Below are 17365 nucleotides of genomic sequence, written 5' to 3' on the forward strand. Positions count from 1 at the left end.
AGGCCGGTGCAGCGGCCTGCTTGACTTCCCACTGTTCAGGAACTGGCGGCAAACTAGGCCTCATCAGATGGCTCCAGAGCTCTCTCAAAGTGTCAGTTCCCCAAAATAGTCTTGTGACCAGACTACAGACACCAAACAAACAAAGGCACTCTGATCGTGTAAGTATCAGTCTGAGTGCTCGTGAAGCCTCCCTCCGTCCCCCGTATCGTGCTAATCAGTCTCCAGGGAGCGGGATCGGACACGACACACATCCTATTGGAGCAAAGTGTGGTGTCTCCCGCCTGCGAGCTGGACTTCGGTGCAGGTTGCGGAGGAAACGTTGATGTGCACCCTCTGTGTGGACGGCAAGGACAGAGGCACGGCGGCAGCAGATGTCTCGTGGCGGAGATTATAAATAAAAGCGACCAGAGCAGGGGAGCACTGACGGGCCTTAGCGAGGCCGCTGTCAGGGTGGCAATGTCTTTTACTCGCTGGATAGTTTCTCAGCAAGACACTTGGCCAACCTCTTCTAACAATGACTGTGTCCTTGTTATTGGACTTGATGCCTGCTCTTGGTTGGGGGCCATATCATGGGCACCAATGGAGAACCGTGTGTGGCGGTTGGCTTGCTACAAGAAACGTGAGGTTGAGAGGGCGAACTGAAATGGAAAAACGAACGAGTGCAAAGAGGTCAGAGAAGGTCCAGCTGTGTGTGGAGTTTTGCTGTTTTCCCAATGACAGGTTAAAAAGACAACATCAGATGGACTGAGGAACAAACGCAAAACTGGTTATCACAGACATTAACATTTAGTTTTACGCCAAAGACACCTGAACCAGAAACGTGATGGCACTCTTTCGCTGTCTTGGTGGATTTGCTGCAGTCAGGCAAACTGCCTTGGCAATGCTGTTGACAGCCTGTTGAAGAGTGAAGTGCTGAAAGGTGAATTAGGAGTGCTAATGAAGAACACACTCCCACTTGAGAAGGTAATTATCCTGGGTGTAATAGCTGAGGGAAGATTAAGTGTGATTCTATCCCCAGAGGAGTATCACACAAGATTACACCTGAGATGTTTATGAAAAGAGAAAGTCTTCTTCAAAACGTGTTGACAGCAGTCTGCCACCTACAGGTCTCAATTCAGTCGATGAAATGAATGCTATGAAAAATGGGTGCTATTGTGGCTGGTAACGCATTTCCAGCGGATAAACACGTCGTGTGATTAAACATTCAGAAAGGAGAAATCATTTCGGAGGAAAAAAAAGATAAAACGAGTGTAAACGAGTGACAATCCCTTTAGGGTGTATTTTAAGGTCAAACATGAAAAATTAAAACGGTTTGGTACATTTTTAAATTGTTATAAAATGTTACATATGTATGTAGAATTTAAGATGATTGATAAAGTAATCAACGGATAGAAGACAAAGGGATTAATGCCTCAGGTTACATGTGACTTGAAATAATCTCTCTATTAGCCTGTTAGCCGCTAGTACAACACAGCACAACTTCCTGCTGCCCTCACCGGGCTAATATGAGTCTGAACATGGGATACTAATTTTACTTATATGAGCCTTACAGACACAAAAGCAGAATCTTCGATGCAGATATTTATCTGATCAATGGTAAGTTTAAATTCAGGATTAAACGAACAATTTAATCCGTTTTTGAAATAAGCCCACTAGATAGATGTGATTAGCATTTAGCTGCTTATCCGTTTTAGATACAGTACAGTGATAGCGAATTTAGCGATAAAGGTAAATATTTTCCTAGTTATGGTATTGTATTTATTGAAGTAAATAATGTGATATTTCAGTAGGTTTATACGATGTTTTGCCATAAGCGTTGACAACTTGTTGGACAGTGACTGAAACGTCTGGGACGTTTCTTTAGCCAACCATAAAGCTTTGTTCCATGTTTTTAACAGGTTTCGTTGTAAATAAGAAATTTGCATGTATATTATGTACAGCCCTAGTGCTTTGTTTTACATGATAGTTTAACAGTGCAGCAATGAACGCAAGAAATAACGTTACTCATTGATTCTTGAGACGGGACAAAACATCCCACATATACTTCCCAATAGTGTTTGATATTACCATTTTTAAATGAGTCAGAAATATATAACCAGAACGTTCTTTACATAAATGTTCCATTTACTTTTTACTTTATTATTATTATTTTTTTCATATTCAGTGTGTTTTATTATTATTGCGTATTATGATTGTAATTATAATAGTAATTATTAATTCCTTAATTAAGGTTCTAATTTTTCATTTTAATTTTGTCATATACTTGTCATTTGTATTATTTTTTATATATTTATGTGTTTTTCAGTTCAGTTTTTCATCTAATAGTTCAGCTTTATTTTAAATAGAAAAGCTGTTTTTTTATACTTTTAGTTAACTATAACAACTTATTAAAAAAATAGACCTGCCCATAGATTATATCTCAGTACTTCACAGTCAAATATTACTTTTATGTCCTGACATGAGGAGGTCAGATAAAATTATGATTTTTTTTTTTATAACATTTCACATTTCACTTTTTGTCAGATATTTGTCTGACCCTGTACCACAAAACCAGTCGTAAGAGTGAATTTCTACTGATGTATGGTTTATTAGGATGGTACAATATTTAGCTGAGATACAAATATTAGAAAATCTGGATCTGAGGAGGCAAAAAAATCAAAATATTGAGAAAATCGTTTTTTAAGTTCTAATATATTTACAGTAGAAAATTTACAAAATATCTTCATGGAACATGATATTTACTTAATATCGTAATGATTTTTGGCATAAAAGAAAAAAAAAACACCTTAATTTTGACCCATACAATGTATTTTTAACTATTGCTACAAATATACCCATGCTACTTATGACTGGTTTTGTGGTCCAGGGTAACATTTCTAAAAACATTATTCCGTTATTCTTTGTGTGTCTATAGGACACTGAGTGTGAGATTCGGTGACATTATCATCATGCCATCAGCAAAGGTGCTGAAGAACGCCCAGTACATTGAATTGGGCAGTTACCAGTATTGGCCCGTTCTGGTGCCCAGAGGAATACGCCTGTACACTTACGAGCAGGTGCCAGGATTTCTACGGGAAAATCCTTACATCACTGATGGCTACAGAGCCTATCTGACCTCTAGACTGTGCATTAAAAGGTAAGTGCTGGTCTTATTGTAACCAATTTCAATGTAGAGTTTACAAATATTTTAGTTGAATTTTAAATTAATATAGATGCATTGCTCAAGCAACTGAGAAAATAACAAGATATTAGCTGATATAATCTCACCTGTTCTGTAGCCTTTTCATTCTTTCCAATGAGACGGTGAACATCTGGAGTCATCTGTTGGGGTTCTTCCTGTTCTTCACACTGGGAGTTTATGACTTGTTGGCGGTGCTGACTAGGTTAGGAGCGTCCAGAGAGGACTATGTCATCTACTCCATAAGCCTCTTCTGCTTTCAGGTGTGTCTGTGCTGCTCGCATCATGCCCTCACATAAGTTAGCTTTAAATTTTAGGTAGAAAATTAGAAACGAGGAAAAAAGTAAGCGGTTCATAAGTGCATTTAATAGCCTGTTTTAAGCTTGAATAGTTAACACAGTAGTTAGTAATAGATTTAAGATGTTTGTTTTGCTTTTTTGGCATGACAAGCAAATAATCTCTAACCATGCTTGCTTTTTTGGATCAGCTCCATCCTTTTCAATAAAAAAACTGATCTTTGCATAGCAAAAAGTATTTGAAGTTGAAGGCCTTTGATATCAGGCTTTCCACATTCACTGTTGCCAGGGATTAGAGTTGAAACTTATGATTTTATCACCTAGACTCAGGCCCGTCTAATTCTAGATCTGTTATCGGTTGCTCTCGTGCCATTGGTTATAGACAGAAATGGCAGCTTCTCTCCTTGGCAGCCATTCTCTCAAGCATCAGGATTAGGCAAAGTGCCTCTACCACCACCCTTGCATATTCTCTCATAAATACATAATTATAGCATCTTTGTTTGGCTGCATAGGTTCACCATATGAGTTTGAGCTTTTTTTTTAATGTATTGTGAAAACTTTGCATATGTGAATCTGCATACTGTATATGGCCTACACATCCGTATGTATTTCAACGCTTTACGTCATCTTTGCAGGTGTGCATGCTGTGTTCTGTGGGCTATCACCTGTTCTGCTGCCACCGTTCCGAAAAAACCAGCCGCCGCTGGATGGCACTGGATTATGCCGGGATCTCCATCGGAATCATAGGCTGTTATGTTCCAGGAGTGTTCTATGCATTCTACTGCAATAACGTACGTGCATCAAATTTCTTATTTATACTATTTTTTTAATCTTCTGTATGGAAGCTTGTTTCCACCACAAAATAAAAAATAAAAAAGGTAAGTGCGACTTTTAATCTTGCAATTCTGACTTTTTTTTTCCCACAATTGAGTAGGGCTGTCACTAACAATTATTTTTGTAATCGAGTAATCGGTGTACATAAGGCCTGCAGAGGGTGCCAATGGCCTGATGGTTGTTTTTACACTTTGCAGCACAATCTAATCCTTGTTTAATATTGACGAAACAATATTTAACTCCACTTAATCTTTAATATTTGGCCATTTCTTTATGATAGAACAAATACAATACAGGATTTTTCTATTCGAGTACTGCAATTGAATCTAGGAATTGAGTTGTTTTTTTTTTTGTTTTGTTTTTTTTTACAATTCATACTTTCTTTCTCAGAATTGCATTTTATTTCTCATTTTATAAACTTGTAATTGTGAGTTTACATCACTTAATTTACGTTGAAATTATTTCCATCATGAAATAGAAAGGTAGTTTTAACTTTTTATGTCGCAATCTCAGAATTGTGAAATTAAAAAGTCTCAATTACCATTTTAATGTTTATTCTGTGGTGAATATAAGCTTTCATACTTTTGTGTGATTTTCAAGCTGATTACTAATGTCCAGGGCTCGACATAAATGCTTGTCCGCTTGTCCGGGACAAGTGGTTTTTGTGAAGGGGGAAGTGAAAGAGAATTTTGCTTGCCCGACCGAACAAGTAACCTGATTAAAACAGCAATAACAAACAATAACTAGGGCAGCACTGAAACTTTGGTGAGAATGATTCTGATTTTATTACTTTCAGTGTAAACGGTAAACGATAACGGACGGACAGTATCAAGGTTGCGTCAGTTGAGGCTCATGCAGCCTATCTGACTCCCGGAAAAATCAAAACTAATAGGCGCTAATGGTTTGGTTTAATATTTAATAGTATTGCATTTTTCCAACATTTTTAGATTTATACGTTTAAAAAAAAGTAAAACAATCTTACAACAGTTTGAGTAAATGCATCTAAATGGCACTTTCGATGGAGTTTGTTGATACCGATTTAATTTGAATGGTAACAGCCATACAGAGTCAAATTATTCTAACTGAATGTATTGATAAAATGTAAGAATTTGATGTAAATGATGACAAGTACATTTCATAAGGTTAGGGAAATATTGCCCTGCATAAAATTAAAAAGTGTCCCAGGCAAATATCACAAATATGCTGATTAAAGTAAGACATCATAGAGCAGTGATAAGACTATTGCTTCAGAATGTATTACATTTATGTCAATTTTTTTTTTTTTTGCCTGGACAATTAACTTTTTTTATTCGGACAAGTGAATGACTAATTTACTTACAAGCACTTGTCAAGGCTTAATGTCGAGCCCTGATGTCTATGCACTGATGAGAAAAGTCAGTGTGTATTTATTGTGGTGTATGTTACAGTTGCACTATGAGTCAAGACAAATTTCCATTTAGGAAATGTACTAAACTACCAAAGTGTTTCGAACTAAACCATTCCGGCTCAGCGAAGGCAGAGATCTGGGCAGTACTGGAAGTAAATTCCCCATAACTTCATAAGCGAAGTAATAAATGTTTATGGGTAGAGTTTGATCCAAGTGGGACACATAGGGTTCCATAAGAATGACACCGAGAGCCTCTACACTGTGTGCGATAGGTGGTTATGGCCAATGTGGACAGGGGTAGATTAATTAGGTGGCTTGAGGTGTATCGTCCCACAGTGGTCTCTAGCAGCAGATGGTTGGCCTGCTTTTGTTGTGGGCATATGTTACCTGTGCAACAGATACAGAGCAAGAGTTCACCTATTCCTGGGGAAAACAGTCTGGTGTGTGTGTGTGTGCTGTGAATACTACACCGAGAGACTGATTATATGAAGAAAAATCACTATTTCACTATAGAGATTTTCAGTTTCTGTTGTAGTACACATTAACAATTTATTCATTTACTCAAAAAGCACACTTCTGTCATTGTTAACTTGCCCTAACATCATTGAAAACATGCAAAAGATGGTATTTAAAAAAAAATGGGATCCAAACAGTATTGGACCTTCAGTATTGGACTTTCAAGTTTGAAACTACAAACTTGAAAATGTGATTTTTTTTTTTTTATTTATTTATTTATTTATTAGTGAACTATCTCTTTAAAAGTGAGGAATAGTATGAACGTTTAACAGGAAAGTTAGAAGTGCACACACTGAGAGCTGTCGCATCTTGACATTTCCCGTGAGATTACTGTAACACTGTGCTAGAGTATCTTTATGTTGTACGATAGTTTATTCCTCCTTCCTGTTAGTTTGCACAATGGACCCCCTGTGGAGCGGCTTTGTACTGCCTGTTTGAAAACGCCGAGGTGCCGCTTGGCGTGGAATCTTCTTTGTTTCAAGATTCTGGTGCAGTTCTCTGAAAGCTTGGATCTTGGATATCCTGAGCAAGCTGCTTGCTCTCGTCCCCTCTACTCCCACTTGCTGTTTGCCGAGCACCAGCGCTTTTGGCCACGCTGCTCCACATGGTTCTCCCCACATATTGGAAGTGCTGGCTTATTGTGCCCCAGAATGCGGCAGAAATCTGCTCCAGCCCAAAGCAGATGGCCGTGTTCGTGGACCCACTCCGTCACTCCTGTTCCCCACCATATGACATTCACACGTGGGTGAGCCATCTCCACTCTCCCCCTGCCAAGTGTTTAGCTTTGCTTTTTGGATGACTACTCAATCAGCCAAGTGCCCCAAGAGAAAGAGAGACCGCTTTCTCTGTTGCTTTTTCTTGCACCATTTTTTCCTACTGAACAAGTGATTTGTTTTTTTTTTGTTTTTTTTGTGTCTGTGTTGTGCACATTCAGATGACTTCCATGTGTTTGTGGTTCATGTAGTTTTGTCTGGTTTGGTTACTGTCTGCAGTACTGGCGGCAGGTGTACCTGGTAACCGTTCTGGCCATGATGCTGGCAGTGTTCTTCGCCCAGATACACCCTCATTACTTGACCAAGAAGTGGCAGAAGCTTCGCTCTGTTATATTCTGTGCTGTGGCGGGATATGGCCTCATTCCCACCTTCCATTGGATCTGGCTTAGTGGGGGTTTCAGCTCAGACATAGTCCAGGTAAGAGTCCACAAAAATAACATGAACCATAGTATTATTAATAATGAATTCCCAGACTTTTTTCCATTTTATTTATATAAATAACATAAAAAAACGAGACATTAATGGAGTGTCTTAAAAAAAATAACTTTTTTTTGTGTGAACTACTTCCCTCCGCCATGGATTCAAATTTCAAGTTGACAGTTTAACAGCTGAGCCCAAGCCTCCGTTACTAATGCAAAAACATAACTTTTGATCTAGTAACGAAGGAACGTTGAGTTGCTTCATTAAAAGCTTTTTATATTACTGTATTAAAAGCTCACTGTATTATGTAGAGTATAATGAGAGAGAGACATCAGAGCCAGCCGAAAATTGGTCTGAGGTAAGGTTTCTCTCGGTGGGTTAATGAGTGTCGAATGGCCGCTGACACCCTGGAGCTCACATCTCCCAAAACATTGAAGCAAATTTTCAAATAGATGTTATCTTTATTAACAAACTACATATTTGAAGTCTAAACAAGTACGTTGTTGCCTACAAAATTTTAAAACTACATTCTGTGACACAACAATAGTGTTATTTATGAAATTATAGTGCATTTGGGTGTCCGCCATGACACCGGCTGTAAAAAAAAAAAAATACTGCAAACGATGACACTGTTGGTGTTCCACTATCACTAGGATATCACACTCAACTCAACATTAATGTGTATATAATATACACACATGCACGTGCACACATACATACATAGAGTTTAGGTCAAAAGTTTACACACCTTGCAGAAAATGTTAATTATTTTACCAAAATAAGAGGGATCATACAAAATGCATGTTATTTTTTATTTAGTGCTGACCTGAATAAGATATTTCACATAAAAGATGTTCACATATAGTCCAAAAGAGAAAATAATAGTTGAATTTATAAAAATGACCCCATTCAAAGTTTACATATGCTTGATTCTTAGTACTTTTTTAACCTGTTTTTACCTGAATGATACCTGAATGTTTTTTTGTTTGTTTGTTTTGTTTAGTGGTAGTTGTTCGTGAGTTCGTTCCTCACTGATGCTTCAGAAGGAAACACAATGCATTAAGAGCCGAGGGTGAAAACTTTTTGAATTTGAACATCAGGGTAAATGTAACTTATTTTGTCTCCTGGGAAACATGTAAGTAGCTTCTGAAGGGCAGTATTAAATGAAAAAAAAAAAGAAATTTAGGCAAAATAAGAAAAATCTTCATTCTGTTCAAAAGTTTTCATCCCCAGGCTCTTGCATCATGTTTCCTTCTGGAGCATCAGTGAGCGTTTGAACCTTCTGTAATAGTTGCATATGAGTCCTTCAGTTGTCCTCAGTGTGAAAAGATGGATCTCAAAAACATTCAGTCATTGTTGGAAAAGTTTCAAATACACAAAAATGATGAAAAACCAAATAATTAGTGGGACCTGAAGGATTTTTTCTGAAAAACAGCGGGCAGTTTAGCTGTTCAGGACAAACAAGGGACTCATGAACAACTATCACTAAACAAAAGGTAACAGCACAGTTTTAAGAATCAAACCTATGCAAACTTTTGCACAGGGTCATTTTTATAAATCCAACTATTATTTTGTCTTGTGGACTATATGTAAACATCTTTTACGTGAAATATCTTATTCAGTTTGGTACTAAATAAAAAAATAACATGCATGTATGATCCCTCTTATTTTGGTAAAATAAATAACATTTTGAAGATTCTGCAAGGTGTATGTAAACTTTTGACCTCAACTGTACATATATAAATATATATCTCAACTTGACTGTTTGTGTTGGTATTGATTAATTTTTTTTTTTTTTTTTTTTTTGTAGGAATTTGTTCCCAGAGTGCTGATAATGTATGTACTTGCTGTAGCTGCTATCATCTTCTACATGTCCAAAGTTCCAGAGCGTTATTTCCCAGGTACCGTAAAACTGAATATATCTTACTCTTTCTAATCTTTATAGCTCAGTGTGGCATCCTGACATGAAAGCAGGATTTAATGTCACTTTTGTTGAATTTGATACTATGTCCAAAGAGAGGGTTTTTTTTTTTTTTTTAATGTGATGGACTAACCAAAGGCCACACCGGCCTTGATAAAATGGACTCACACTGCTGCATGAGAGGACCAATCTCAGACAAGTTAATTAACGCTTTGATGTGTTTTTTTTTGTAATCTTTAGGTCAGCTAAACTACTTGGGCTCCAGCCATCAGGTCTGGCACATATTGGTGGTGCTCATGTTTTACTGGTGGCATCAGTCTGCACTTTTCATAACCAGCTATCGTCACTCTCACCCTTGCCCAGACTACCCTCTTCATTCCTAAAGTCACGGGACGGAGGGACACCACTGAGGACTGTTGAATAGCATTTTAAATGATCTTTAAGCTTGAACACATTCAGTGTTTATAAAATTTTGCGAGGTGTATGGATTTTTGTGTTTTTTAATTATCTATTTTGACACTTTTTATACATTTTGTAAAAGTGCCTAGATGTTTCAGTTTAAATACAAATTAAAGGCACTTGATGAGGTAAGCAGTGTTAGGCTTTTAAAAGCACTTTTAAAAAAAAAAAATCAAGGCAAAGCACCATTTCACAGCATCTGCATATGTGGGTTTCTACATCTGTACAAATGTACTTCTTGGGTAACATGTATAATGTGGGCATAAGGTCTGTTACATACTAAGAGTTAAACATTCAGTATTGTATTGTTTGTTCACTACTATTTTGTGTTTACTTTTTGTATTTGCACCTAAAATTCAACAATTCACAAGCTTATTAGTAACACATTTAATTTATGTTGGATTAGTGTGAATATGAATTTTAAATAAACACATTATTTAATAGTTTAAATGAGACTTAAGTTATACAGTTTTATTGACAACATTGAATAAACCAAAGAGATTTGAAATGAGCAACTGTCTTGCATAAGTGGAAAATCTATTTTGTGGGTCGCTGCACAGCATTGCCATGTAAATACACACATCAGTATTGTTTGTACTGCTCTTGTTTACCATTTGCGTTTACTTTGTTACTAACAATGGCAATTTAAAAATCCTTCCATACAATTAATGCATTTAACACTACTGTATATTGCATTTCATCAGTTTGTAGTCTGAAATATCAAGTCACAAAGTTTGTGAAATAGTTTTCTGTTCAGTTTTTGCCTTACAATAGTAAACTGTACAGCTGTAAAAATGCATTTTTTTTTAACATAGCACAATTTGTATTTTTAGTGCTTAATGGTAGGGTGATGTGTTGTTTTGTGAGCTGTTATTGAATCATGATGCTGCATTATGTAACACTGTTTTAATTTATTTTCACTACATTAGTAATATATTGGGATATGTGTTCGTCAGTACACCTGAATAAACTGTCTTTTCAACTTCAGTTTTAAAGAGAGTTCTTTAGAAGTTGACTTTCAGAATAAAAATATACAGATAATTTACTCACCCCCTTGCCATCCAAGATGTTCATGTCTTTCTTCAGTCGTAAATTAAGTTTTGTTTTTTTTTATTATTGTTTTTTAATGTAAAACAATTCAGGATTTCTCTCTTAGTGGACTTAAATGGTGCCTGCCAGTTTGAACTTTCAAAATGCAGCTCTTATCTAGCGAAATGATCGGTTAATTTCTAAAAAAAAAAAAAATTAAATCTTTTTAACCTCGTAATCGTCCTACATCGCTGTTTTACCTCTTTTTTTTTTTAAGGGCGTTTGATCTTCTTTGCACACTCACTTTGCTTTTGTACTCCTGCAGTGATGTAGGACGATTTTGAAGTTGGAGGAGAAAATGAGATGGGAGTTTTTTGACACCGTAACTGTCTTGAACCGGAATATATGGGGCTTCATTTAAAGTGTGCGCACGCACAGATTTGATCTTAGATTGTGCGTACACTTGAAACGACGCCAGCGCTCGTATTTGTAAAAAATGCCCTTGACTTGGAAAAGTGCTTAGCATCGCGTCAGGGTCAGAGCAGATGTACACACCTTTTCTTGTCGGAGAACTGCAGGATTTTGGAAATGTAAGTTGTTTGGACGATGACTGGTCTTTTATTTAATGACATTAATTGAGAAGGATGTTCCTGCACAACCGGAGGCTGCAGTTTCAGGACCGCATTTCTAGAACCTTATAGTTTTTTTGTATTATTTTATTTATTTATTGTAAATATCTATGTATTAGCGTCCCACACTATTTAATAGTGCTTGCTATTCAATTCTGCATATTATTATTTTTTAAAGAAATATGTAGCTGTTTAATTGTATACACTTAATTATTGTCCTAACCAACTCCTAACCCTTAACATACCCATTGGTAACCCTTTTGAAATATTTAACCTAATTTATTTCCTAATTTATAATATATATATATATATATATATATATATATATATAAAGTGCGGTAAACGGTAAAACAATTGCGCTACAAATTAGTGTTTATTAGCACATTAATAAATGTAAGATAATTTAAATTCAAATGCTATATAACATTCAGCAGAACAATGAACTCTTTTGCACAACTAAATAGGCTAAATGAAGATTGCTGACACCGCCTCGAACACAAGTTCACACCAGCTTTTAAATTAAAAATAAGCTGGAAAGATAAACTTTCTTACTTTCTTCATATATTCCTTCTCGTCTACTTCGATCGTCGGGAGAGGCACTACTTTTTGTTCCTAGATCTCGCCTTGCATCTATGGGAGGGTGATCGTTCTCTGTTATGGCTCCTAAACTTTGGACCTCATTGCCCCTGTGTCTTCGATCAGTAACCACACTGCACGAGTTTAACTCTAAACTCAAAACCTATCTGTTTAACCAACATTATCACCAACTGCAATCACATGTTTTAGACTTGGCAAATGCCTACTGTCCATCTATGTATGTATTGATTATATTGCCTGTTATTGTTAAGCGTCCTTGAGCTTGGGAAAGGCGCTATACAAATTAAACATTATTATTATTATTATTATTATTATTATTATTATTATAAAAAATGAATAGTTTTGTTTTATGCTTGAATCAGGTCTCCTCTAGATGGCGTTTACATAAAAAATAGAGTCCTAGAACTGCAGCCTTCGGTTTTGCAGGAACATACTACTGTGGCATTAATTAGTAGTGATGGGAAGTTCGGATCATTTTACCGACTCGGTCCTTTGAGTCTCGTTCAGCAAAATGAACGAATCTTTTTTCGAGTCATTTCGTTCATTTCGTTCATTTTAGCAAAATATAATTAAAATGTTACGTTTTACCTCCCTAACACATCTACTGCTTACACAAACGTTGATCACACTACAAACAAAACAAAACTATAATGCTATAAGAAACAGAAAAGATTCATTCATTGTTTACCTGGGTCTTTAGTCTATGATTCGCTCACCTCGCCTCTTATCTGACAAGTTTTCGGGTTTGAGTTGTTCGTTCATCACGTGACAGCCCAATTAGCTAACCAACGCAGTCTGAGCCGGAAAGAGAATTGATTAGTTCATCTCTCGAGTCCTCGGGTTTGAGTCGTTCGTTCATCACGTGACAGCCCTGTAATGTTAACCTATGCAGCCTGAGCCGGAAAGAGAATTGATTAGTTCATCTTATGAGTCTTCGGGTTTGAGTCGTTCGTTCATCACGTGACAGCCCTGTAATGTTAACCTATGCAGCCTGAGCCGGAAGGAGAATTGATTAGTTCATCTTATGAGTCTTCGGGTTTGAGTCGTTCGTTCATCACGTGACAGCCCTGTAATGTTAACCTATGCAGCCTGAGCCGGAAAGAGAATTGATTAGTTCATCTTATGAGTCTTCGGGTTTGAGTCGTTCGTTCATCACGTGACAGCCCTGTAATGTTAACCTATGCAGCCTGAGCCGGAAGGAGAATTGATTAGTTCATCTTTTGAGTCTTCGGGTTTGAATCGTTCGTTCATCACGTGACAGCCCCATAAGGTGAACGAACGACTCTAAAACAGGTGAACTAATTCCAGTACAGAACCTAATAGGATGTTGCGCATGCGCGACTGAACGAATCACTCCCCGAGGCGACTCGTTCGTCCCGAGTCACATTAAAGATTCGTTCAAAATGAACGAATCGTTCAAGAACGACCCATCACTATTAATTAGGAGTTGTTTACAAGGCAGAGAGCTGAAACCGTTCAGGTGCGCGTAAGTTCAGGGTCATTTGCGATTCACAGATTTCACATCTGAGAGAGAAGTGCGTGCGTTTTCTGTGCGTAAGTTCCATAGAATTCCACTAAATGGAGAGAAATCCTGAAATGTTTTCCTTAAAAAAATTTCTTTACAACTGAAGAAAGACAGACATGAACAACTTAGATGACAGGGGGTGAGTACAGTATATGTAAACTTTTGTTCTGGAAGTGAACTACTCCTTTATTGACTAAAAACTAAAAAAAGAAAAGGGACTCATGACCTCCAAAAAAATCTTTTATTGCATTGTTAGAGTGTAGTACTACATAAGAAAAAAAGAGCAAATCTTGCAATGTTTGACAAAAAGAAGCTTTTTTTTTGGTCTTGAATCTTCCAACTGCAGATATTCAGTTAGTGTAAATGTATCTTCTAAATGGCCCTTTCGTCAATTCATGACTAAAATAGAGTTTTAAAAATTGCTTCAGACAAGTGGCTGGTATATAAATAGGCAAAACTGCATTGAGCACATTCTTTCATTCTTTTCCCTTTCCACAAGAGCTAACTGTTCATGATTTAGGTAACTGGTAAAAACAGACGTAATGGATCACCTAATCATCGTTTAGTTCTGGTTGGGAAAGTATTTCTACGCAAGTCATAACAATATTGTCTCTGATAAACGGCAACTTCTCTTCTGTGGTCAATTTATTGAAGGGAACATTAAATCAAGTCCCTTTTCATGTATCCAGACATTGTAACATAAGGTTTTACAACATCGAATGCATTTAAAAATGTAAAAATATGCATAAAATTGTCTATGCGAATGACATTAAAATGGAGAAGGCCTACACTCAGATGATTCCATTGACACAAACGGGCTACTACAGCCATTGTGTATTCGAGGTACTGTTAAGCAGGGTGGGGAATACCCAGATAAGGCTTTATGGTGTTTCATGTTGGTAGATAAGAGTTGTACCAACTCAAGTGGTCAACAATGGAGTACAAACTTAATCAAAATGCTGTACTACATTGGTATCTTCCTCTTAATCCTATTAAAATGAAGGATCATACACACATCTCCGCTGTTTTTTTGTCTTTTTTTTGTTTACTGAGCAGAGCGCTTATTGTAATGCAGCATAGAAGGCTTTCTAGCGTGTAAAGGCTAAAGAATACGCTTCAAAAGCCTATTTGAAAGCATCCGTCAACCACAGGCTTAAGTCACCAAAAGGAAAAGAGGTGTTTTAGCTGTCCAGTTAGGTATTAAAATACTTGAAAAACTACAAAAGTTGAATGTTATCTAGTTTTTAAAGGCCTATGTTCCAATGGGCTGCACATACACAGAGATCACAGCGCAAAGCTGCCGTCCGTTAAAGACATTTCAAAAGGCTGCTTGGACTTTGCATAATGTAGCAGTGTATGTGCGTGCGTGCGCGCCGGAAGACAAGACATTCACTGCTTTGAGGGGAAAGGTGCGGCTCCGAAAGGGTCGAGATCCATTTGTGGGGCTTGTGGAGCTCCGCTTTGGACCACCATTTCTGTGAAAGGTACAGCTCCAAAGTCATCTATCTTATTTCCGTCAAACACGCTGTGTAGGGAACTGGTTCTCGGTCTGCCGTTGGTCGAATTGATTTCACTTTTGTTGTCTCCCAAGCTCTGAGTGTGCCGACTGCCATCTTGTGGATGAAAAGGCTTGGCTCCAAATGGATCTAACAAGACCTCCTCTGAAGGTAGTGCAGCTCCTTTTTCTATGACCTCGCCCAGGGAAATACTGATGTTCTCTTTGGAGTCGGACGTGCTGAGGAACTCGTTGCTGCTCTGCGAGTCCCGCCTGCCCACTTTCTTGTGCCTCCGCACCCGTTCGGGGGTACGAAAAGTGGGTTTGTTGCTCTTCCTGCCGCTGGTGGGCGTGCTGTGGTGTCGCTTCCCATTGCCGCCGCTGGCCTCTTGCTTGGTGCGCCTTTGCCGCGAGGACAATTTCTGAAGGCTGCGCTGCTTCTGCCTCTGTTGCTGGGGACTGGATGTTTCGTCAAAAGGTGCTTGGTCAAAAACGTCATCCAGATTCCCAGAAGTGGGAATTACGTAGCCAGGTTGGAAAGGCGAGAATCCAAATACATCCACGCTATCAGGAGAAACGGGTGGCGTCTGGCCGCTGGGTCCATCGGCACTCCTGCTGGACCTGGAGAGGTTTCTGTTGAAAGGAGCTTTGGTGAATACGTCAGTCTCTTCTGCAGCGTTCTCCTGGCTAGCCTGCCTAAAAGGGGCTTTGGCAAAAATATCTGAGCTCTCTGGTGACACTCTGGGCTGACCACTGCCAACAAAAGGAACAGCACCAAACACATCCACGATGCTGGCGACAGGCATGGCGACGCTTGGCGAACTGGGAGGAGTGATTACACTGGCTCCAGATTCAGCTTGCACAGTTCCCGGAGGAAAAACCGCAGCTTTGTCTTTCGACAGCCCAGGTTTTGCTTTCCTAGAGTCACAATCTGAGTCCGAGCTGTGTTTGTCCTCCTCTTCCTCTATCTCTTCTTCAGAGTCCATGAGTAATGGCCTCTGACCCAGGTTCTCAGGTTCTGTGTCTTCGTGTTCGCTGTTGAGACCTTCCTCCTCTTCTGCCTCCTCGTCTTCGCTGCTTTTGGGAGAGGGTGGGTCGGACTCGAAATCACTGTCTGATTCCTCGCCGTGAGGCAGTGAACTAGTGGAGCTACTTTTCTTCGCAGGTTTGTTTTCTTTGACTGAAGGCAGGGTTGTGTCTTGCATGGATGGGACAGTCACAGCAACACTTGGCTTCTCAACTGGATGCTCCGCTGTCAGCACACCGGCTCCTGCTAAACAAACACAAAGTTGATGATTAATGACTGATATTCACAGCATGTGACTTTAACACGCTCTCAGTGGGACTAGTACTTTTGTAGGTCCCTATGATTTCTGCAATGCAGAAAATACGGACGGATTCGCAGAATCCAAACATAAACAGAATTTACAGTATAATGCAGAATGTCAGGGAATTTGCTCAATTTTGGATGAATAAATCCAAAGTAAGTCAGTACACTTAAATCAAAATGCGATATAGACTAGTGTCTGTGAATATTAAGCTGCAAAATAAAGCAATAAACCCTAAGAAGCCATGGTTTACAGTGAATTTATAACAGCTAAGGGGGATTGTTAGGCATGACGCGAAACAGAGTGCCTAAAACACCCTGTTATAAATTCACTGTAAACCATGGCTTCATGAGGCTTATTGCTTATATAAAACCGTTATTCCATATACGTAGTAAGGTTTCGCAAAATAAAACGGAGCAAATGAAGTGTAATGATATTTAAAAAACATTATTCTTCCACCAAGCAATGTAGTTCCTCAGAAACGTTTGTGGTTGCAACAAAGTGGTTGCAGAGCAACACAAAGACGTAAACAAATGTGTATATTTGCAGAGTAATTTACAACAGCTTCGAACGTGGCTCAACCAATCAGAATCAAGGACCAGAACTATCCGTTTTATAAATACTATTTAAATATGAATCCTGCATGTTCTCCATGCACATACTGAAGTGCGAGTGATGCTTGGTGTGTTTTAGCCTCTGCTGCCTCAATATGTGAGTACAAGATCAGTAAACAATCTCTAGAACTCTCACTTAATGAGAATTTTAGTTTCTTTTGAGAAAAACTATCGTCATACCATATACAAACAGAAACAGAATAAACAGAAACGTCATAAAAAGTAATATTATTAAAACATATAAAAAAATTATTAAAAATAATATATTGATGTAAAATATTTACCTAAATATTTACCTAAAAATTAACCAGAATTTATTTACCAGAAAAAATGTAAATATACAACACAGTATTTCTTAAATAAA

General features: G+C 38.0%; 2 protein-coding genes across 3 annotated transcripts in view; one reads left to right on the forward strand and one right to left on the reverse strand.

Moving 5' to 3' along the window:
• Positions 1-1107: 1107 nt before the first annotated feature.
• On the forward strand, positions 1108-10771 carry paqr3a (progestin and adipoQ receptor family member IIIa). Its single transcript, XM_051111175.1, has 7 exons — positions 1108-1596; positions 2915-3136; positions 3279-3441; positions 4110-4265; positions 7204-7401; positions 9215-9305; positions 9566-10771. Exons 2-7 carry the CDS (start codon positions 2949-2951, stop codon positions 9706-9708), a joined length of 939 nt encoding a protein of 312 aa, XP_050967132.1. The 5' UTR covers positions 1108-1596; positions 2915-2948; the 3' UTR covers positions 9709-10771.
• Positions 10772-13790: 3019 nt separating this feature from the next.
• bmp2k (BMP2 inducible kinase) overlaps positions 13791-17365 on the reverse strand; it is a 38741-nt gene continuing 35166 nt past the window's right edge. The window contains exon 16 of one of the 2 annotated variants that reach the window (XM_051109394.1): positions 13791-16329. In XM_051109394.1, coding sequence (XP_050965351.1) covers positions 14954-16329 — 1376 coding nt within the window. In that variant the 3' untranslated portion in view covers positions 13791-14953. Of the gene's footprint in view, positions 16333-17365 lie in introns of both variants that reach the window. The other variant, XM_051109393.1, reaches the window with a different exon arrangement.

Source organism: Labeo rohita, chromosome 5 (genome assembly GCF_022985175.1).
Source record: "Labeo rohita strain BAU-BD-2019 chromosome 5, IGBB_LRoh.1.0, whole genome shotgun sequence".
Classification (NCBI taxonomy): domain Eukaryota; kingdom Metazoa; phylum Chordata; class Actinopteri; order Cypriniformes; family Cyprinidae; genus Labeo; species Labeo rohita.